At 39.9% G+C, this 23,329-nt stretch overlaps 1 protein-coding gene across 3 annotated transcripts in view; it reads right to left on the bottom strand.

The window, feature by feature from the left end:
• SCFD2 (sec1 family domain containing 2) overlaps positions 1–23,329 on the bottom strand; it is a 411,701-nt gene that overhangs the window by 348,754 nt on the left and 39,618 nt on the right. For all 3 annotated transcript variants that reach the window (XM_045474074.1, XM_045474076.1, XM_045474075.1), the window contains exon 3: positions 1,484–1,611. In XM_045474074.1, the coding sequence (XP_045330030.1) occupies positions 1,484–1,611 (128 nt within the window). The remainder of the gene's footprint in view (positions 1–1,483; positions 1,612–23,329) is intronic.

Here is a 23,329-nt window from a genome sequence, read left to right as displayed (position 1 = left end):
TAAGCAACTTAGTTTTTCTCTATTCCAGTTTCCTTATCCGAAAATGGGATACTGATGGTCCCCATCTGGCAGAATTAGTGTGAGGATTAAATAAGATTAACACAGGGAAAGAGATAAAAACCTGACTCAATAAACACTAGTTACCTTCATTTTTCTATCATCATTATGTTCCAAAAAGCCCTCATATGGAGTCACCTAACACACTCAGAATCATGATTTTTTTTTCTTATTATGATCCTGTACCTTTTTTCCTTTTAGTTTCATCCACATTCTTTCACTTTCAAAATTTTGTTCTTCTATTTCAACTTGGTAGTTTGATTTTTGTACTCATAAATAATCAAGAACTTGGACTATGAATCTCAGCAAAGAAAAACTTTCCCACCCAATAAAATGTACTAATATTAATTGAATACCTAAAAGCAGATTACAAGAGAAAAACATTATTTTTTTTTAATTTTTAAAAAATGTTTATTTATTTATTTTTGAGAGAGACAGAGTACAAGCGAGGGAGGGGATAGAGAGAGAAAGAGAGAGAGAGAGAGAGAGGGAGAGAGAGAGAGAAACAGAATCCGAGGCAGGCTCCAGGCTCTGAGCTATGAGCACACAGCCCAAAGCAGGGCTTGAACTCAAGAACCATGAGATCATGACCAGAGTCTAAGTCGAAGCTTCATCAACTGAGTCATCCAGGTGCCCCAAGAAAAACATTATTTTTAAAAATAGCGAAAGAAACTTTTGCAAGTTTCCAAAATTAAATTCTACCTGTTAACCAGATTCAATATCCATTTTAAATATTTCCATATTAATAAAATTATTTAATTTTAAAAATAAGTAAAACATCAAATTCATTTTTTAAAATCGATCAAAATACAAGTTCTCTGACTTTTTAATCAAAAGGAAAAAGCCATTTTAAACGCAAATTTGGGGCGCCTCGGTGGCTCAGTCAGTTGAGCACCTGACTTTGGCTCAGGTCATGATCTCAGGGTTCGTGAGTTCGAGGCCCACATCTGGCTCACTGCTTGTCAGCACAGATCCTGCTTCAGATCCTCTGTCTCCCTCTCTCTGCCCCTCCCCTGCTCAGCACAGTTCAGTCATTAATTGAAAACCAATAAAAGACCCTTTCTTCATCCACAATAAGGGAATTGGGGGGGGTTAGGGGAGGAGGAGGAATGGAATAGAATGGAGGGGAGGAGGTCCAGACCAATTTTGACAGCCCCAGATCTAGTAAAGAAACTAGAAGAATTAGTCTTTGTAAGCAAGGACTCTCCTGGAGTTCCCAAAGTTGAGTCTAAAACAGGAGGGGTCATTGCTGAGCCCTGAGGGCAGTGTGTCCATATTCCTTCCCTACTCTTTCAACCGTTTACAAATGCCTTGAATGCTCTCCTCGGGAAGCCATGCTGGCTAGGCTGGCCCGCAGTTCAGAGCAAGCTTCAATCCACTTCCTGGAGCCTGTGGCTCCTGCCCTCAGAGAAGAGGAAGCGCTTACCCATACTCATCTTGATTGGCAGGTTTTCTCTGCTTGCTGCTTCCACTAGATGTCTCCGCACTTCCATCACTGCCTCTTTGTGCTTGGTGCTCAGTAAGGCTTCCCACAAGGCTTTGGCGGCCGCGTCCCTGCAGTGAAACCACACAAGAGCTTTAGAATAAATTTCTGCTGGATAATGAAAAGAGTTGAAAACAAAATAACTTCTTAAATATCTCTTCCGAGCACGAATATAGTCTTTCCTACTGATAGGCTTTAAGTATTAAGACAAAATAAAGCATATCTAATCCATTTTAATCAGCACAAAATATTGAGAAATGAAGGACATAATAAAATCAAGCCCCCACCTCCCCCCAAAAAGTGGGGGAAGCAAAGTTACATTGTGCTGAGAAGTGTGAGAAAAACATATGATAAGTTGTTTGAGGTTTGCGTTTAAAAATATTTCAGAGTGTAATTCAACATTGCTAGAGTAACATATATATGATTTGTAAGCCAAAGTTAAAGGCATGTCTAAAAATGATTTCTCGGTGATTAGAAACATGTCAGTTTGAGATAGCATACTTGCCAGGGGAACACAAAGCAATCAGCAATGAGAATTAGTGTTCAAAAACTACTCAATAGAATTCCCAATGAATGGGTTTTCTACTGAATGAAAATCAGGAATTAGGCAAAGTAACCATGGCCTTAAGTAGCCCACTTTGGGCCTTAGGTCCTAAGGCTGGTACTTCTGCAGCCTTTACAATTAACCATTGATAAAGCACGAAGCACTGCATTATGCAGGGTCTCATCTGGGCTCACTTTTCCAACAGCCCTCTGTCTCACCCACCACGCCACCTCCAAATTATAAATGAGTACAGTGTTCTTTCCGGAAGATCTCTGCATGTAGCCAAGTATACACATTTGTAGTAACGTTCTATAAACCGAGTCTAAAAAAACAAAGATGACTTCTGTCCCTTTCTAAGGGCATTTTTCCTCCACTTAAAGCCCCACTCACCCTTCCTACGGTCCAGTTAGCAACAGTTTGAAAATGAATGTATTTTTTATAGTTTGGTTTTATGTCATTAATTTAGCTTTAAAGTTATACTTAATAGGGTATGTCTTTCAAGTTTGAATTTCATTTGGAATAATGGAATGATGTGTTTCAGCACTGACTTTAAAACCTGGCACACAATAATCTTTGATTAAATAGTACTGTTTTTATTACTATGTATTCTTTTCTGAGTGAACCACCATCACTGTTCAACATATTCTCCTTGTTTTGCTCTGATCGAAACTGTCATCGTTATAACTCAGCATCCAATATTCTAAGTTCAATTTAAATTTGCCTGTAAACTATATGCCAAGTGCTCTTCTCAGTGGTTGCAATACAGATAAAAAGGAGGCACAAGTTTTCAATGACTTTAGAGCCTGAAAGAAGAGGCAAATATTTACACACACACACACACACTACCCCCCAAAATGTGATAAGAGGCAGATCCATGCTTGCATAGAGTTTTCTGGTAGCACAGAGCAAGGGCTCTAATCCTGGGTAGGAGGACAGGGACTCAAAGAATGATTTCCAAGAGAAATGATAAGCAAGTATAGAGATCTATAAGCTCTGAAAGCAGCCAAGGCAAGAAGCTGTAACTCAGTCTGGGAAAGAAAATAGTAAAGTCTTCAAGGGAGATATAATATCTTCATGACAAAACAAGAAAACAAGGGGAAGAAGGATATTACAGGCATTTCATTTCAGTACAAAGTCCCCCGTACATGGCACTAAAGAGTATTGTTTTGCTCCATGCTGACATGCAAGAGGAGGGCAGTAGATGTAAGGGCAAAGGGGAAGAAGAAGGCGCTACTCTCCAAGGGCCCCATGTTCACTGCCAAGGCTTATCATTCGGTAGGTGACAGGGAGCCAAGGAGTATGCAGTCGATTTCACATTCTGAAAAGTGCAGCATAGCTTGGCAGTAACGAAAACGGTCTTTATCATCATTCAAAACTAGGTCTATTTCCTATGGGGCTTTGGGAAAGCTACACCATTTCTCCAAAGCTCTGAAGGCAATAGAGAACCACTAAAGTATTACGAGCAGAGATACTCCCAGTTTCCCAAGTTTATGGTCCACGGTCGTTCCCTACTTTTGTTCTCCAAAGCACCTCTCCCCAAACCACAAGGATTTCTCACATATTCTCAACACTACACACAACTTCTAGAGTAGAACGTCACTGCCATCCTCTTTTCTATGTGAGTGTGTACTTTGCTAATACAGAGTGCCTCCAAAATCACACTAGGTCAAGGCTGTGGTTGCCACCTCGGATTAGTGTTGTGGTTAAAATGTGGGCTCTGGGGTCCAAACTCTGATTGTTCTCCCCTTAGCCCACCCACCCAAGAGCTACACAGCCTCTTGGATCTTCCTCAGGCAGTCCAAGCACACAGACCCCTTCTCTTCCTTTGCCAGGAATGCTCTTCCTCTTACACATACCCCTCTCTCTCTCTTCCATTGTCTGCTGAAATATCGCCTTATGAGAGCCCCCCCTTCCCCCCCCCCCCCCCGCTTTACTAAAACACACATAAAAAACTAAGGAGCCCATCCTGGCACCTTATCCTCATATTCCTTTTCTCCCTTCCTGGGCTTTGCTGTCCTATGTAATCGTTATTACCATCTGACTGATCATAGGCTTCCATGTTTATCTGTTTGTTGTCTAGCTCCCTCACAGAAGGTAAGGTCCTTCTACGAAAGTAGGGGTTTTGTTTTACCCATTGCAAAGTCCCCACTACCGAGAACACCGCCAGGTCTCACGGGAGGTCTACTCAATAAATGCTGAATAAGCAAACGAATAATGCTTGCTGGTTGTATAATCTAGTGCACGTAACTCTCTTTCTCCGTTTTCTCATCTGTGAGACAGAGGTAACCATAGTGACTACCTCACAGCGCCGTGGTAAGGGTTAAAAAAGATAATGCACAGAAAGCACTTTCCGGATTCACAATAAATATGAGTAGTTGTGTTCATTATGATGGTTGTTACTATTGCTGATGAACGATAATTGTCTTAAAATTCAATGTGTTCAAGGGTTTGTAAGATATTCAGTTAATTCACTTAATGACAGGGAGTCTTTTTTTTTTTTTTTTTTTTTCCATACAATCCTGATTTGCTTATACGTACTAAAGTCACTTGGAGCTTGTACTCTCTGGCTTTTTTCACGGCAACATTTTACAAGAAATACATAAGGTTTCCATGATCTCTAACACTGATGCAGTCAGGTCATGTTTCCTTGAAAATTGTTTTGCTGATAGAAACAATTCTGATTGTCTAGATATTTGTGACAGCTTCTAATGTTTACTTCCTAAACAAGACAGTTTCCTAAGTGCACCCAACCAACCCCCCCATCATACACGGTCACTTTAAGCTTACCAAGCGAACACGCGGGAACTGATGTTGGCTCTCTGAATGACTGGCACCGAAGAAGACCACATTGTACTTACCGGCAGCCCCTCTATGTCCTGCACTCACCTCTTCCCCAAGTCTCTCTGGGACTGCTGTGTGGTGGTTTACACACTTACTCCTATGTCAGCACCTGAGTTGAACGTACGAGTTAATCACTGTCTTGCTCTAATTTGCCCATAAAATTGATCCAACAGACTATTTCACACTATTGAAGCTTCATCTGAAATCAATTCCTGATGTCAAATTTGGTGAGTCAAGAGAAATTGACTGAAATCCATGCTATAATTATAATAGCGTATTTTACGCGATTATTTATCCTCTCCAACTGTACAAATTTTCCGTTTTCCTGATGAGGGACTGAACAATACACAGAGTGCCATCGCAAAGGGGCCAGTGTAACAGACCAGTGGGAGGCAGGACTGTAGAAGCGTGGGTTCTGGAACCAAACAATAAAGGGTCTGGGTCTGCTGCTTGTTAGCTCTATGTCACTGGGAAGTTACTCAACCTCTCTGTACCTGTTTCTTCCTCTGTTAACCTGGGGATGATAATAGCACATGTTCAGTAGATTATTATGAGAACTGAATGTGTTAATATATCTAAAGCACCTGAAACAATGCCTAACACATACTAAGTGCTCAATAAACATAGCAGTAGTAGCAACAGCAACGGTAATTTAAAAAATCAAAGGTTAGAATTTTCTCATAAGATATACAAGGAAGCCTGTTTGGGAAATGCATTAGTCTTTTCTATCTACTTGCATACATATATGACTAAACACTGCCAATAGCTTCATTTTCTTTTTTTTTTTTTTCTTTTTTCAATTTATGTATTTACAAATTTTTTAATGGTTTTAATTTATTTTTGAGAGGCAGAGACAGAACACAAGTGGGGGAGGGGCAGAGAGAGAGGGAGACACAGAATCTGAAGCGGGCTCCAGGCTCTGAGCTGTCAGCACAGAGCCCATTGTGGGGCTTGAACTCACAAACTGAGATCACTACCTGAGCTGAGCTAAAGTCAGACACTTACCTGACTGAGTCATCCAGGTGCCCCCCGCTAGCTTCATTTTCTAATGTGAAAAGATCAACAGTACACAATACAGAATTCATAATGATACATATCAAACACTGAAAACTCCAACTCCAGCAATCCTCCCGCATATGACATGTTGATGCACAGAATTGTGATTTGCAAGAATAAAATAAGAAACTGTACTATAGATTACTTCAAGACTTACAGCTATCAAAAGCAAAAAAAAAATTTTTTTAAACAAATAATCCAGTTAAAAAATGGGCAGAAGAGGGGCGCCTGGATGATGGCTCAGTCAGTGAAGCCTCTGACTGCAGCTCAGGTTGTGATCTCACAGTTTGTGAGTTCGAGCCCCACGTCAGGCTCTGTGCCGACAGCTCACAGCCTGGAGCCTGCTCTAGATTCTATGTCTCCATCTCTCTCTGCCCCTCCCCTGCCCATGCTCGCTCTCTCTTTCTCTGTCTCTCTCTCTCTCAAAAATAAACATTAAAAAAAAACAGGCAGAAGACTGGGGCACCTGGGTGGTAGAGTCAGCTAAGCGTCCAACTCTTGATTTCGGCTCAGGTTATGACCTCAGCTTGTGAGTTTGAGCCCCAAGTCAGGCTCTGCACTGACAGTGTGGAGCCTTCTTAGGATTCTCTCTCTTCCCTGCACCTCACCCCACCCCCACCTCTCCCCTGCTTGTGCTCTCTCTCTCTCTCAAAATAAACATGAAAAAACTTTTTTTAAAAAATGGGCGGAAGACATGAGTAGACAGTTTTTTCAAAAAAGACATCCAGATGGCCAACAGACACATGAAAACATGCTTCACATCACTCATCATCAGGGAAATGCAAATCAAAACGACAATGAGATATCATTTCATGCCCATCAGAATGGCTAAGAGGAAGGAAGGTTTTTAAGCAATGACTTCTATGCCAGCTTCTTACCTCATTAATTATATTGAAATTCTGCAGGATGCACACAACGGGATATTTTAAAATGAGAACTGTTACTTTTATGAGGAGTTCAGATTCCATAAATATTTCCAGACTGACTTATCAAGCGGATGTACGACTTTGGGGTAGAAGTGAACATTAGAGGTAGTAGTAAATTACATCTTCATCAAGACACTGCCTCACCCAACACAAACACGTGGAAATCTATTTTTAGATTTCGAAGACACCTAAAGAAAATTCTATAATATGCCTGAGAAAACCACTACGGCTCCAAACAAATCAAACTGCTATTAGGTCCCATCACACTGAATCTAAACCCTTTATGCTTGTCTATCAATCTACTTCGTCTTGCTTCGTCTTTTGTCTTAAGTTCAGGAACAGCAGGACAACATCTCTTAATAATCGTACCCACCCGAAAGCTTATTTCTTTTTTCATGGCTAACTTAGGGGAGATTTTTGAAAGGCAAGTAAAATACAGTATTTAAAAAAAATTTTAAATACCACCACTACTTTCTATTTTAGAAGCATTTCAGAATCTACAACACAACTTCTTATGTCTCATTTGATCCTCACACCCTGAGCTAAGCCATGATGGCCACACCAACTTAAAAAGTCTCAGAGAAGCCACCTTACTTAAGTACACTCAACCTGTAAGTGGCTGACCCAGGACTCACCCCCAGGCAACTGGCTCCTGAGCTTGGTCATCCACCTACTAAACCATGCCAGGCCTGTATTATGCAGATCATCAAAGAGAACTGATTTTATAGAATATCAACAATTTTAAAGTTTCCATGTTGGTTTTCTTTTCTAATCCTTAATACATCTTCTATTCTTCTTCTATGTGTGCACCTCACATAAGATGGAATGAAACGAGTGAAGAAGGAAGTATAATAAGTAGATCTATATTAACTCATGAAGCAGGAAATGCTCACTGTCAGGATTTTCCACTTTTTGTTTTAAACAATATCAGGGGCACCTGGGTGGCTCAGTCGGTTAAGCGTCTGACTTTGGCTCAGGTCACGATCTCAGTTTGTGAGTTCGAGCCCCCCATCAGGCTCTGTGCTGACAGCTCAGAGCCTGGAGCCTGCTTCAGATTCTGTGTCTCCCTCTCTCTCTCTTTGAGGGTTGGTGATGGGTATTGAGGAGGGCACCTGTTGGGATGAGCACTGGGTGTTGTATGGAAACCAATTTGACAATAAATTTCATATTTAAAAAATAAAAAAGAAAATAAAAAAATAAACAATATCATAATATTCCCCTTGTAGGTCACCTGTAGACATCGACAGTCACTCTTCTACACGATGCCACTTTCCGCTTTTATTCAGCTTTCTCTAAACATTTCCCTCCAAGACTTTGCTGAATTTTAAACCATTCTGCATAAATACCATTTATATAGCTGAAAAGGCAAAAAAACAAACAAATAAACAAACAAAACACTAAAGTCTAAAATGCCCAAGGAATTATTTCCAATCTAGCTCTTATTTGCTTTTCATTATATCCTTGGGAAAGAGAGGAAAAATGGCCTCTATCTATTTGACCCCTGATAAAACAGAGACAGAATGAAACCACTTGCCTAACATCCATTGTTAATAAGAAAGGAGGCAAGGTTTAGAGCTTGGGGCCACCAAAGTGCTATGGACTGCTTCCGTGACCTGAGGTAATTCAATTAATCTCTCTTAGTTTCATTTGCTGAGGACTCACTATGTCACAGGCAATATGACTATATTATCTCATTGAATCACAACCCTCCGGGATAAATATCAGTGCCTCATTTTATAAGTGAGAAAACAGATTCTTAAAGAGATCAAATCACATAGCCAGTGAGGGCAAATTTGAACCCAGGCCCTGGTGAACTCCAAAATCCATTTACTAACCATGATCCTACACCATTCGGTAAAATAAAAGGCTTGAACTAGAATGCTAATTTCTTGGATTTCTAACAAGCTACATTTATATGGTTTCCATTATGCTCTGGTGCTCCAAGTTCATAGGTATCAATTTGATTAACTTTGTGAAAGTCAGTAAAAGACGGGTGAGTATTCCACGCTGTTATTTCTTTTACTAAAATCCTTTTCTTTCTCACAAATCCAGTGATAGTAATAAAAAGTCAACAAAAGAACATTCCCCAAAACTTATAGAATTAAACAATTTCTACCCTTTTCTCTGTTTTTAAAGTCAAGTTTTCCAATGAGATTAACTGTATTAGATCGTACCTACCAGAACACAATTTTGTTTCAATAGATGCCTTGAAATATACAACACAAGGCAGAACATGTGTCCTATGAAAAGATCCATTTTATTGCCATGAAATTTAATTAGCTTCAATATTGTCAGTAACTACATAAAAGTTGGATACATACAAAATGTATGCTCTTTTTTGCTAAGCCGATTATCTTGTATCCTTCAAAATGAAACTGTTATGACAAATTGTCATGTTTGAAGAAGACTACAGGCCAACGATATACACACAGTAATAACCTGCTAGAATTAGCGCTAAGTGTCAGGAGACTTCTGTTCATGAAGAGACGCTCCTTTCAGTTAATTCCTGGCTCTTTATTCACCAGAATTTCTCGACTAGGAATGAAATCTTAGAAGCTGCCTCGGTTTGGCATGTACAAAATGTCAAATGCAGTCTGCTAGAACCTAACAGGAAATATTCATCACCAAATAAAATATAAAGAGGACAGCATTAATTTTTGAGAGATGGCTCAATGTTGACTCACGGTGCTACTTCAAGCAAGCGGAAGGCATGCAATTAGGAGACGAAGGGTGAAATGCCAACGCATGCCATTATCTTGTGACCAAACTCAGAGAAATGGCTTCTTCATGGAGTGCAGGGCACGTTATGCTTACTCACAGGATTTGCAGTCACAGTCAGAGTGCTCCAACATAAACACAACAATAACAATCACAACAACAACAAAGCATCCTCAACTAATTTGAAACGCAGAGCAATCTGAGTCATAGTTCTCCACAGCAGGGAATAATGGCTTCCATCCGTGCTGAGCGTAATGAGCTCTGAAGGTAGGGTTGTTAATTAAATTATTCATAGAGCTTTCAACAGTCATCTGTCCTCCCGACTCTTTTTTAAACAATTACCTCACATCTCACAAAATAGTCCATTACCCTTCACCTCAATAGAAGAGAAAGCAGTTGAACACAGAAAGACACATGAAGTAGGCCCTTGGCACGGGAGAACAGCCCTTTTATTTCAGAATAAAAGCTCTTGCTGTGGGCCAGGCACTCACTAAGGCGCTGCAACCACAGCTGCAGGCGGCCTCCAGGGCCCTGCCCTCATGGGGCGAGCCATCTGGCAGGGAAGCTGGAACTGAGCATGCTCCCGCAGAGGTGACAAAGCAGAGAAATGGGGGGGCGGGGGGGAGCGGCTCTGGGAGAGTGCAACACCTAACCCAGTCTAGGTGTGGAGGTGGCAGTCAGAGGGTGGCTGAGGATGTAATAGGGAGCCCCCAAAGCAGAGTAGGAGGTGGCCAGTTAAAGACCTCAGCAAGAGCAGTCCAGGCAGGAGCAACAGCATGGGCAGGGGGCCTGAGAGGAGAATATGAGACCTTTTCAGGGAAATGAACGGAGCATGAAGACCTAATATGCCACTGCCCTCAGTTGCAGTGGCATCTTACCCAAAGCCTGGTAAACCCACACTAGGATTGTAGACTTTCTTCCAAGGACAACTGAAGAGTCCTTAGCAACAAACTGACCGATCACATTTGCGTTATTAAAAGATCACTCACTATAAGGGCACCTGGGTGGCTCAGTCCGTTAAGCATCCAACTCTCCGTTTCAGTTTCAGGTCATGATCTCGAGGTTCGTGAGTTAAAGCCCCACATAGGGCGCTCTGCTGTCAGTGCAAAACCCGCTTCGGATCCTCTGTCTCCCTCTCTCTCTGCCCCTCCCTTAACCCTCAAAAATGAATCAACATTAAAAAAAACGTTTTTTAACGTTTATTCATTTTTGAGAGACAGAGCATGAGTGGGGGAGGGGCAGAGAGAGAGGGAGACACAGAATCCGAAGCAGGCTCCAGGCTCTGAGCTGTCAGCACGGAGCCAACGTTGGGGCTCAAACCCACGAAACTGTGAGATCATGACCTGAGCCGAAGTCAGAGGCTTAACGGGCTGAGCCACGCAGGTGCCCCTAAAAAATTGTTTTTGTAAATAAAAAGATCACTCACTGTAGAGAATGAATCTGAGTTCTGGGTGAGAGGCTGCCACACGGTCCAAGCAAGAACTGAGGATGGCTTGGCCTAGAGTGACTTCCCAAAGCCATCAGGTCATATCATTCTCCTGCTCAAAACCCTTCCATGCTTCCCACTACCATTACACTAAAATCCAAGTTCCTTACTTATCTACAACTTCATCTCTCACCTTCTCAGCTTTGTCTGTTAGCCTTCAGTCACACTGCCTGATTTCAGCTACTTGAATGGGTCAAAGCGTATTCCCAACCATTCCTTTGCCTACAACCCTTTTCTTCCAGATGTTCACTAATAAGGTCTCATTCATTCAACAAACATTTACTGAACACCTACTAAATGCTAGTTCTGTTCTAGGTGCCGCTCAAGTGTTCACTCCTTGACTGCTCTAGCTAGCTAATGTGGCACTCCTTTTGTTTTTTCATTTTTTGAGAGAAAGAGAGAGGGTGCAATTGAGCAAGGTGCAGAGAGAGAGAGAATCCCAGGGGGGCCAGAGGGAGAGAGAGAGGAAGAGAAGCAGGGCTCACCCAAAGCGGGACTCATGCTTTACCTGAAGCAGGGCTTGAGTTCTCCCAAAGTGGGGCTCAAACTCACCCAAAGAGGGGCTCGTGCCCACCCCAAACAGGGTCCGAGTTCACCCCAAGCGGGGCTCATGCTCACCCGAAGCAGGACTTGAGCTCATGCGATGTGGGACTCGAACTCACAAACCATAAGATCATGACCTGAGCCGAAGTCAGATGCTTAATGACCGAGTCACCAAGGCACCTGCTAACGTGGCACTTCTTATTCCAAATCCCACTTGCCGCATTTTATTTTGTTTATAACATTTATCACTAACTCGAATTATGCAGTATTAAAGAAAATTTGTTTTCATGAGTTGGGAGTGAAAGTGGTCACAGGGTATGAAGGACAGAAGCATTCTGGCTTTATCAGAACGTTAGCATCCTGGGTGCATGGGTGGCGTCGCACTCAGGCCACCAGCACCTCATGGGCCACAGACAGTGCCAGGCACTAGAGGTGCAATGGTGTATAACAGTGAACAGGTCAGGCACAGACTTTTTCTGAGCAAGCTCCCAAAGTCTGGTTGGACAGAAGAGACATTAAACTAGTAATTAAAAAAAAAAAAAATTTTTTTTTAACATTTATTTATTTTTGAGAGAGAGAGACACACATAGAGCACAAGCTGGGAGAGGCGGAGACAGAGGGAGACACAGAATCCAAAGCAGGCTCCAGGCTCGGAGCTGTCAGCACAGAGCCCGACACGGGGCTCGAACTCACAAACAGTGAGATCATGACCTGAGCCGAAGTCAGACACTCAACCGACTGAGCCACCCAGGCGCCCCTAAACTAGTAATTTTAAGATAATACACTATGAGCTGATACAGGAAATAAAAGGTACCCTCTCTGGAAGCAAAGCCAACAATGGGGTGGGGCGAATGAAAGAGCAACATGTAGGATGATCAAAAGGCGGGACAGCAGAAGACTAAGGGTCTGAAAGAAGTTTAGTGTAGCTGCAGCCAAGCGTGTGAACATATAGAAGGGAAAGGAAGGAGGGAGCGGGAAAAAATAGACAAGATAAAGGCTGAAAAATCAGCAGAGCACAGATTCAAGAAGGCTTTCGAAAACAAGTTAAAAGTGATAGTCTTTACCCAGAAGGCAATGGAGAGCCATTGAAGTATTTTATCAGGGGAGGGTTAGAATCAGATGTACTCTTACTTGCACTGCACACATACACAGTCAGTCTTACAAAAATCACCCCCAGCTAGACTCTAAAACTATAATGCTTTCAGGGGCGCCTGGGTGGCGCAGTCGGTTAAGTGTCCGACTTCAGCCAGGTCACGATCTCGTGGTCCGTGAGTTCGAGCCCCGCGTCAGGCTCTGGGCTGATGGCTCAGAGCCTGGAGCCTGTTTCCGATTCTGTGTCTCCCTCTCTCTCTGCCCCTCCCCCGTTCATGCTCTGTCTCTCTCGGTCCCAAAAATAAATAAACGTTGAAAAAAAAAAATTTTAAAACTATAATGCTTTCAAAGTGTGAACATAAAATGTAATTTTAATGGAGATATAATTCATCCATTTCTTCTTACTAGAGGTTCGTATGTTGGCTTTTGTTCATTTATGCAACAAGTATGAGTTCCTACTATGCACAGGCCCTATTCTTGGGTAACGGGATACAGCAGTGAACAAAACAGACACAAAGCCACTGTCTTCGTGTAATTCCTGTTCTGGACTTTATTTTCTGAGCACAGCACATGGAAATCATAAAGTAAGAGGAATTCAAATCAAAGGCTCCTTACAAATCACCTAGCGTGCTTCACTTTTACAGAGAAGCAAACTGTGACTGTGAGACATTCAGTACCTTGTTCAAGGGCATGAGGTTTTGGTGGAAAAGCAACTATGCCACAATCAGGACTAGAAAATGAAAACTGCCCAGAAGCTGCTCAAGGACACTGAAAAAAATCACATCAACAGAAAGTCTCCTGCGGTTCCACAACTGAAAGGCGGAGACTGATTCAATGAGCTTTTGTATCTGCTGTTAAATTTGTTAAGGAACAGCCTCGTAACTATCAAATATATTCCTGAAAGAGGTAAGATCACTTCAAAAACGTTTAATTCAAATATCACATTGGAGTATATTTGGGGGGAAGAAGCAGAGTAGATTGGAAAAAATACAGACCCTGATGCAGCTCATACTTGGAGAGAGTCGCTGGTATGCGCCCATCAAGTCATTAATACGATAGACTCGTTAGACTACAGAGAAGTGATTTTCATTATTTGCTCAACAAGAATAAAGCACCATACAAATTTGGTTTTTATTGTTCTGAAGAAAAAGCTGTCATTTTAAAAAGCATGAATAAATGTATTGTCTGTTACAAACTTTTCATTAACATAATAATCTTGTTGTGACTTATATACTCTTGGTTTGGTATGCGGAAACAACAAATGTCCTAAAAATGCATGCTCCTTCTGTCTCAGTTCACAGCTAATAGAAAATCTGTGTGATTGTTTCCAGATTATAAATGTACTGGAATGTCTTTAACAGTGCAGAAATCATAACCACCTGTTAAGGAAACAAAAAAAAAAAAAAAAAAAAAATCCAGGATAAACCATTGTTTAATTCCAGGATAAATACAAGCTTTATAGTGCTCGGAATAAAAGACCAATCTCCAACTGATATATAATCAAAGCTTCATCTCTTTCCAGCGAATACCCTACTTCATCATTTCATCCTTCATTGTGAGGTGCTTTCATTCAGCACTGCAACGGGCCCATGAAACCTCTTGCAACATGGAATAGAACTGATGGGGATTACAGAGGGCACTTGTCATGATGGGCACTGGGTCATTAAAATAGAAACTTAAAAAAAAATCCTGCAGAATTGGAAAACAGTATTGAAATACCAATGTCCAATAAATATATAAAGACCATAATAGAAGTGGAGGAAAAAATGGACCAGAACATAACCCCAAAACTGTTTAACCATCATATAAAATAAGTACAGGTAATTGAATTTCATCTCAGCACAGGTAAACATTTCTCATTCCTATCTCTACCAGCTCATTACTCATAATACCATAATCAACACAAACTTATTCATATTTTTTCACAGCAAACAATAAAGCATAGGAAAGACTTTTTCATAAGGATTCCTAAATGCATAAATAGATCAACTCAATTATGAGGATTTTAAATTACTAACACAATTAGACTACTTAACAACCACATATCCCCTCTATGCACATTTTTCTGACTCTGAGGATATATTTCAAGTTCCTGTAGGTTACTTCCATGACCCATTTCAAAGGCTAGCACTTGGCTCCATTGGGGAACTCCAGGCTGGACCACATTTGTGTGTTTTGGTTTGAATTCCAGACTTGAAAAGTTAAGGATTGGTTCATGTGGCAAGAAACTCTAAGATAAAGAGGTAGTAACGAGGCGCCTAGGTGGCTCAGTTGGTTGAGCATCTGACTTCGGATCAGGTCATGATCTCATGGTCTGTGAGTTCGAGCCCCGTGTCGGGCTCTGTGCTGACAGCTCAGAGCCTGGAGCCTGCTTTGGATTCTGCGTCTCCCTCGCTCTCTGCCCCTCCCCCGCTCATGCTCATGTTTAAATAAACATTAAAAAAAAAAAAAAAAAAAAGGAGGTAGTGACAGTTTTATAGATGCTCCTAGAAGCAAACTCATCTGGTCACTTTATCACTTCCCCACACCACTCCATGAAGAAGGGTCATTTCAAAATCAGCATAATGTTTTCTTCTATTATTATTATACAGCGATTCCAGAATTTATTACTCTATTCACCATTGGTGACACCATTTTATCTATACATACATATATAGATAGAAAATCTGCGTGATTGTTTCCAGAATATAAATGTACACTAAATTGGGAAAACTTGATTTCTTAATAGAATTATAGTCTTATTTTATTCCTCACTAGTTTTGCTTTCAGTTGTGGTTCAGGCGGAAAGTCAATTTGTGTTGCTCGTACTATTTACCATCTGAACTCCCATATAACTCCCATCTTCCTTGACACCTTAGAAATACAGAACAGTGTTGAAGTGTTAATGGGGACACAACTCTGAGGAGAGCAGGACATATGATAGTTCCTTCCACAGGAGGGGTTAGGGGCCACCATCTGTTTAGGGGTAGAAAAGTTTTATTTTAAAGTTGCGTTTGCACAGCAAGCACACACTTTTTACTTAGAATAAGGATGAGGTAGGTTTTCTCATAAAGCTAAGTTATTTGACCTAAAGTGTTTTCAATATTGTAAGATAAATAATCGTGTGTGTGTGTGTGTGTGTGTGTGTTGTGTAGCAAAACTAGAAGATCTCACCTAATAAAGAGTAGAGTTGTTGTTTAATTTTTCTGTTCCATGAAATGCAAAAATCTGGAAACCACTTCACAAAGCTCAATACCTAAGGAACAGAGTAATATGCAATCTTCAGGTTTTCTTCTAGATTTCGGCAGCCAAAATCACACTGTTAGAAAAGGAGATAGGAATTTGGAGTAAAAACCCAAAATGAAGGGATTACAAGTACAACGTGTCTGGAACGTACCCCAAAAGGAACAGCCATCATGGAAATAATTTAGCCAAAACATACTAATAGATGCTAAAGCCACTGGGGTAATGTTTGATGAGGAAAAGCATATTCACATAATCTCAAAATGTCTCCTTCACTCAAGTGATCAAAGTTATCACCATGAGTAGACAAGGTTAAATTATGTGCCACCTGATAGGATGCAATGAAGAGAACACAGTATCACTTGTTTGATATTCTTGTCAAAAGCATATAATCTGAATCTACTCATGAGGAAACATGAGGCAAATATGAACTGAGGGACATTCTACAAGATGACTAGCCTGTATTCTTCAAAAGTATCAAGGTCATGAATCTCAAAGGAAGACTAAGAAACTGTCATAGATTAACAGATGAAAGAGATATGACAAATAAATATAATGTGTGATTCTGAGCAATATCCCTTTGCTTTTGTAAAGGATATGGAGATAAGTGGCCAAACTTGTGTATCAGACAGTGGTAGTGTATCAATATTAATTTTGTGAGAGTGATACATTGGAATATATCTCTTTGAAGGATATACATGTTAAAGTATTAGGAAATGATGGGTATAGGCAAATTATTCTCAAATGGTTCAAGGAGGAAAAAAGTTTCTTGTACTATTCTTGTAACTTTTTTGGATGCTTGAAATTACTTGAAATAAATTTAAGAAGTTATCAATCAATTCAAAGAAAAATTTCAAGCAGCTTTAAAAGTTCAATAAATGAGGGGCGCCTGGGTGGCTCAGTCACTTAAGTGTCCGACTTCAGCTCAGGTCACCGTCTCACAGTTTGAGAGTTAGAGACCCCTGTCAGGCTCTGTGCTGACAGCTCAGAGCCTGGAGCCTGCTTCGGATTCTGTGTCTCCCTCTCTCTCTGCCCCTCCCCCACTCACACTCTGTCCCTTTCTGTCTCTCAAAAAAAATAAAATAAACATTAAAAAAAATGTTCACTAAATGAATAGGGTGCTCTCCAAATAAAAAAGTTTGGAAACACTAAGTAAATGAAAGGAGAAAGCTCAGCAATACCAAGCACCTAAATGCTCACAACCCTTATCCTAAATTAAAAATTACGCTGGGAGATGCTGAAACAATTTAAATTCAAAATGCTCAGGGTAATCTTTGTATCAAATATATGCTCCAAGGACCTGTGGCTTCTTCCATGTGAAGCCTAACAATTTTTTAAAGCATGGGAATCCTTGAAACAAAGAAAATCCTAAATAATAAGCAAAGCCAAACTCTGGATTGGGAAAGCCCTCAGAGACTACGTTGCGTTCCTCAGAGCAAAGGAGAAATTTAGTCACAGACTAGGGGTGGGTATGAACGGATTTTGGCTGCATTCTGAAAATCCCTTTGCTCATCCCACAATTAATATGGTTCATAAAACAATTATCCAAACTTAATTCTAATATTGGAAAAGCCATAATTGGAATAGTTATGCAATAGTACTCAGTGATAAAGTCCCAGAAGAAGAAAAGAAAAAGTTAAGCATAATTCTGGCAGAAAAAGAAAAGTGATGACAGCCGGGCACCTGGGTGGTTCAATGCGTCAAGCAACCAACTCCTGATTTTGGCTCAAGTCACGATCTCTTGGCTGTGAGATCGAGCCCCAGGTTGGGTTCAATTCTGGGCATGGAGCCCACCTAAGATTCTCTCTTTGCCTCTCCCTCTGCTCCTCCCCTGCTCATGCACACACACACACATGAACAACTGCACACATGCTCTCTCTCTCTCAAAAAAAAAAAAAAAAAAAAAAGCAACAGCCTTCTGTAAATAAAGTACAAATATGGAGGCAGCTTTTAATGTGGGGGAAAAAAAATAAAGATGAGTTCTGTAATGAGAATCTGACCTCAAAATACAGAGTACTCTTATTGGTTTTATAACCTTCAACAAGGTAATTAACTTCTATGAGCCTCAGTTTTGCCCCTTCTAACATAAAAATGATACTCACTTTAAGGATTGGGTGATTATACCTCCCCCGTTCATGTTCTGTCTCTCTCTGTCCCAAAAAATAAATAAACGTTGAAAAAAAAAAAATTAAAAAAAATAAAAAAAAAAATAAAAAATAAAAGGATTGGGTGATTACATCAAGTACATAAGTAAGGTAGCTAATCCTTAATGCATACTAAGCCTTTATGAAGTATTCTTTGCTCTTTCACAGAAGAGCAAAATATCTAAGTTATAAAAAAAAATAAAGAGACATCTAAATTTGGGGGTCAGTGTTTCTGCCAAAGAATATTATTTCATAATCATTTAGAAAAATGGAAAAAATAATACTTGACAAACTGAGTCATTAAGAAAACTAAATAGTCTAGGGGCACCTGGCTGGCTCAGTCAGAAGAGGGTGCGACTCTTGATCTCAGGACGATGAGTTCAAGTCCCATGTTAGGTATAGAAATTACTTAAAATTAATAAATGAATGGGAATGCAAGCTGGTGCAGCCGCTCTGGAAAACAGTATGGAGGTTCCTCAGAAAACTAAAAATAGAACTATCCTATGACCCAGCAATTGCACTACTAGGCATTTATCCAAGGGATACAGGTGTGCTGTTTCGAAGGGACACATGCACCCCTATGTTTATAGCAGCACTATCAACAATAGCCAAAGTATAGAAAGAGCCCAAATGTCCATTGATGGATGAATGGATAAAGAAGATGTGGTACACACACACACACACACACACACACACATACACACACACATATACATGCAATGGAGTATTACTCGGCAATCAAAAAGAATGAAATCTTGCCATTTGCAACTATGTGGATGGAACTGGAGGGTATTATGCTAAGTGAAATTAGTCAGAGAAAGACAAAAATCATATGACTTCACATATGAGGACTTTAAGAGACAAAACAGATGAACATAAGGCAAGGGAAACAAAAATCATATAAAAACAGGGAGGGGGACAAAACAGAAGAGACTCATATCTATGGAGAACAAACTGAGGGTTACTGGAGGGGTTATGGGAGGGGGGATGGGCTAAATGGGTAAGGGGCATTAAGGAATCTACTCCTGAAATCATTGTTGCACTAGATGCTAACTAATTTGGATGTAAATTTTAAAAAATAAAAATTAAATTATTCTCAAAAGAAAAAAAATGGAAAAAATTTAATTAATTAACTAATTAATTTAAACTCTAGATATTCTAAAGTTATACTACTATAAAAAAAACAACTTGGAATCATAAATAGAGATAATCATAATTAAAACTCAGAAGTGGTGAGGATAATGCATTCAATCCATAAAATAAAGTTCCTACTCTCTATGAGTTCATTGTTACCAATAAAAACATCATTAGCAATTTATGAATGATTACTAGCAACAAATATTGCCTCTAATTATTTTTCAACTTTAAAAATTTTTTCCACAATGAAAATAATTTTATTTTTTTTCTGAATATATAAATTATATATACTATTTTTAAAGAATTCAAATACATAAAAATAAAAGGAAAAAGGGGGCACCTGGGTGGCTCAGTCGGTTAAGCGTCTGACTTCGGCTCAGGTCATGATCTCACGGTCTGTGAGTTCAAGCCCCGCGTCGGGCTCTGGGCTGACAGCTCAGAGCCTGGAGCCTGTTTCGGATTCTGTGTTTCCCTCTCTCTCAGACCCTCCCCCGTTCATGCTCTGTCTCTCCCTGTCTCAAAAATAAATAAACATTAAAAAAAAAAAAATTTTTCTTTTAAATAAAAAAAAAAAAAAGGAAAACAAGTTACCTAAATTCCACCATCCTGGGATTTTATTACCTGATATATCAATCAAGATAAGCTAGGTTATATGGTGGTAATAAAGGTAATAAAGAGCTTGCGGTCCTTTATTGTGGTAATAAAGGACTCCAAAAATCTCAACAACAAAGATGTATTTTCTACTCGTGTCTTAGGTTTACTATGGTGTGCCTCATCTCCACTCTAGGATCTAGACTCAACATTGCCAGCTGTTGAAGCAAAGAGAAAAGAGATATAATGTCTCTTAACACTTGTCTCAATTCACCTATACGTGGATTTTTGTTCAGTAAATATTCACACAGTAGATATATTTTCTCTTCCTTATGATTTTCTTAATAATACTTTCTTTTCTCTACCTTGCTTGATTCTAAGAATACAGTATATAATATATATAACATACAAAATAGGTGTTAATCTGTGTATATTATCAGTTAGGCTTCTGGTCAACAGTAAGCTCTTAGTAGTTAAGCTTTTGGGGAGTCAAAACTTATACACAGATTTCCAACTGCTGAAGTCAGTACCCCTAACTCCCACCTTGTTCAAGGGTCAGTGGTATATGTAGAAACAGAATTGCTAAGTCATATATTAGTTCTACGTTTAACTTTTTGAGGAACTCCCAAACTGTTTTTCACAATTGCAGCATGATTTTATACTCTTACTAGCAACGGATGAGGGTTCCAATTTCTCTACACAATAACTACATGAAAAAGTGCTCAGTATCATTAGTCATGAGGAAAACGCAAATTCAAAGCTCAGTGAGAAACCACTTCACACACCAAAGAATGCCTAAAATTAAAATTTTAAAGTCTGCTCAGGGGCACCCGGGTGGTTCAGTCAGCTGGGCGTCTGATACAGGCTTGGGTCATGATCCCATGGTTCGTGGGTTCAAGCCCCATGTCAGGCTTTGTGCTGACAGCTCAGAGCCTGGAGCCTGCTTTGGATTCTGTGTCTCCCTCTCTCTCTCTGTTCCTCCCCTGCTCATGCTCTGTCTGTCTGCCTATCTGTCTCTCTCTCTCCTCTCTCTCTCAAAAATAAATAAACATTAAAAAGATTTTTTTTTTAAAAAAGTCTGCTCAGAGGCCAGAAAGAATTGGCACGAGATTTTCAGTGTGCTAGACAGAAAAAATATGCAGCCGAGAATCCTTTATCCAGCAAGTCTGTCGTTTAGAATAGAAGGAGAGATAAAGGTCTTCCCAAACAAACAAAAACTGAAGGAATTTGTCACCACTAAACCAGCACTACAAGAGATCCTAAGGGGGACCCTGTGAGACAAAATACCAGAGACATCGCTACAAGCATAAAACATACAGACATCACAATGACTCTAAACCTGTATCTTTCTATAATAACACTGAATGTAAATGGATTAAATGCGCCAACCAAAAGACATAGGGTATCAGAATGGATAAAAAAACAAGACCCATCTATTTGCTGTCTACAAGAGACTCATTTTAGACCTGAGGACACCTTTAGATTGAGAGTGAGGGGATGGAGAACTATTTATCATGCTACTAGAAGCCAAAAGAAAGCTGGAGTAGCCATACTTATATCAGACAAACTAGACTTTAAATTAAAGGCTGTAACAAGAGATGAAGAAGGACATTATATAATAGTTACAGGGTCTATCCATCAGGAAGAGCTAACAATTATAAATGTCTATGCGCCGAATACCGGAGCCCCCAAATATATAAAACAACTACTCATAAACATAAGCAACCTTATTGATAAGAATGTGGTAATTGCAGGGGACTTTAACACCCCACTTACAGAAATGGATAGATCATCTAGACACACGATCAATAAAGAAACAAGGGCCCTGAATGAGACATTGGATCAGATGGACTTGACAGATATATTTAGAACTCTGCATCCCAAAGCAACAGAATATACTTTCTTCTCGAGTGCACATGGAACATTCTCCAAGATAGATCATATACTGGGTCACAAAACAGCCCTCCATAAGTTTACCAGAATTGAAATTATACCATGCATACTTTCAGACCACAATGCTATGAAGCTTGAAATCAACCACAGAAAAAAGTCTGGAAAACCTCCAAAAGCATGGAGGTTAAAGAACACCCTACTAACGAATGAGTGGGTCAACCGGGCAATTAGAGAAGAAATTAAAAAATATATGGAAACAAACGAAAATGAAAATACAACAATCCAAACGCTTTGGGACGCGGCGAAGGCAGTCCTGAGAGGAAAATACATTGCAATCCAGGCCTATCTCAAGAAACAAGAAAAATCCCAAATACAAAATCTAACAGCACACCTAAAGGAAATAGAAGCAGAACAGCAAAGGCAGCCTAAACCCAGCAGAAGAAGAGAAATAATAAAGATCGGAGCAGAAATAAACAATATAGAGTCTAAAAAAACTGTAGAGCAGATCAACGAAACCAAGAGTTGGTTTTTTGAAAAAATAAACAAAATTGACAAACCTCTAGCCAGGCTTCTCAAAAAGAAAAGGGAGATGACCCAAATAGATAAAATCATGAATGAAAATGGAATTATTACAACCAATCCCTCAGAGATACAAACAATTATCAGGGAATACTATGAAAAATTATATGCCAACAAATTGGACAACCTGGAAGAAATGGACAAATTCCTGAACACCCACACTCTTCCAAAACTCAATCAGGAGGAAATAGAAAGCTTGAACAGACCCATAACCAGCGAAGAAATGGAATCGGTTATCAAAAATCTCCCAACAAATAAGAGTCCAGGACCAGATGGCTTCCCAGGGGAGTTCTACCAGACGTTTAAAGCAGAGATAATACCTATCCTTCTCAAGCTATTCCAAGAAATAGAAAGGGAAGGAAAACTTCCAGACTCATTCTATGAAGCCAATATTACTTTGATTCCTAACCCAGACAGAGACCCAGTAAAAAAAGAGAACTACCGGCCAATATCCCTGATGAATATGGATGCAAAAATTCTCAATAAGATACTAGCAAATCGAATTCAACGGCATATAAAAAGAATTATTCACCATGATCAAGTGGGATTCATTCCTGGGATGCAGGGCTGGTTCAACATTCGCAAATCAATCAACGTGATACATCACATTAACAAAAAAAAAGAGAAGAACCATATGATCCTGTCAATCGATGCAGAAAAGGCCTTTGACAAAATCCAGCACCCTTTCTTAATAAAAACCCTTGAGAAAGTCGGGATAGAAGGAACATACTTAAAGATCATAAAAGCCATTTATGAAAAGCCCACAGCTAACATCATCCTCAACGGGGAAAAACTGAGACCTTTTTCCCTGAGATCAGGAACACGACAGGGATGCCCACTCTCACCGCTGTTGTTTAACATAGTGCTGGAAGTTCTAGCATCAGCAATCAGACAACAAAAGGAAATCAAAGGCATCAAAATTGGCAAAGATGAAGTCAAGCTTTCGCTTTTTGCAGATGACATGATATTATACATGGAAAATCCGATAGACTCCACCAAAAGTCTGCTAGAATTGAT

Source organism: Leopardus geoffroyi, chromosome B1, assembly GCF_018350155.1.
Source record: "Leopardus geoffroyi isolate Oge1 chromosome B1, O.geoffroyi_Oge1_pat1.0, whole genome shotgun sequence".
NCBI lineage: Eukaryota > Metazoa > Chordata > Mammalia > Carnivora > Felidae > Leopardus > Leopardus geoffroyi.
Note: the sequence above shows the minus strand (reverse complement) of the source record. Positions and strands in the feature narration are given on the sequence as shown.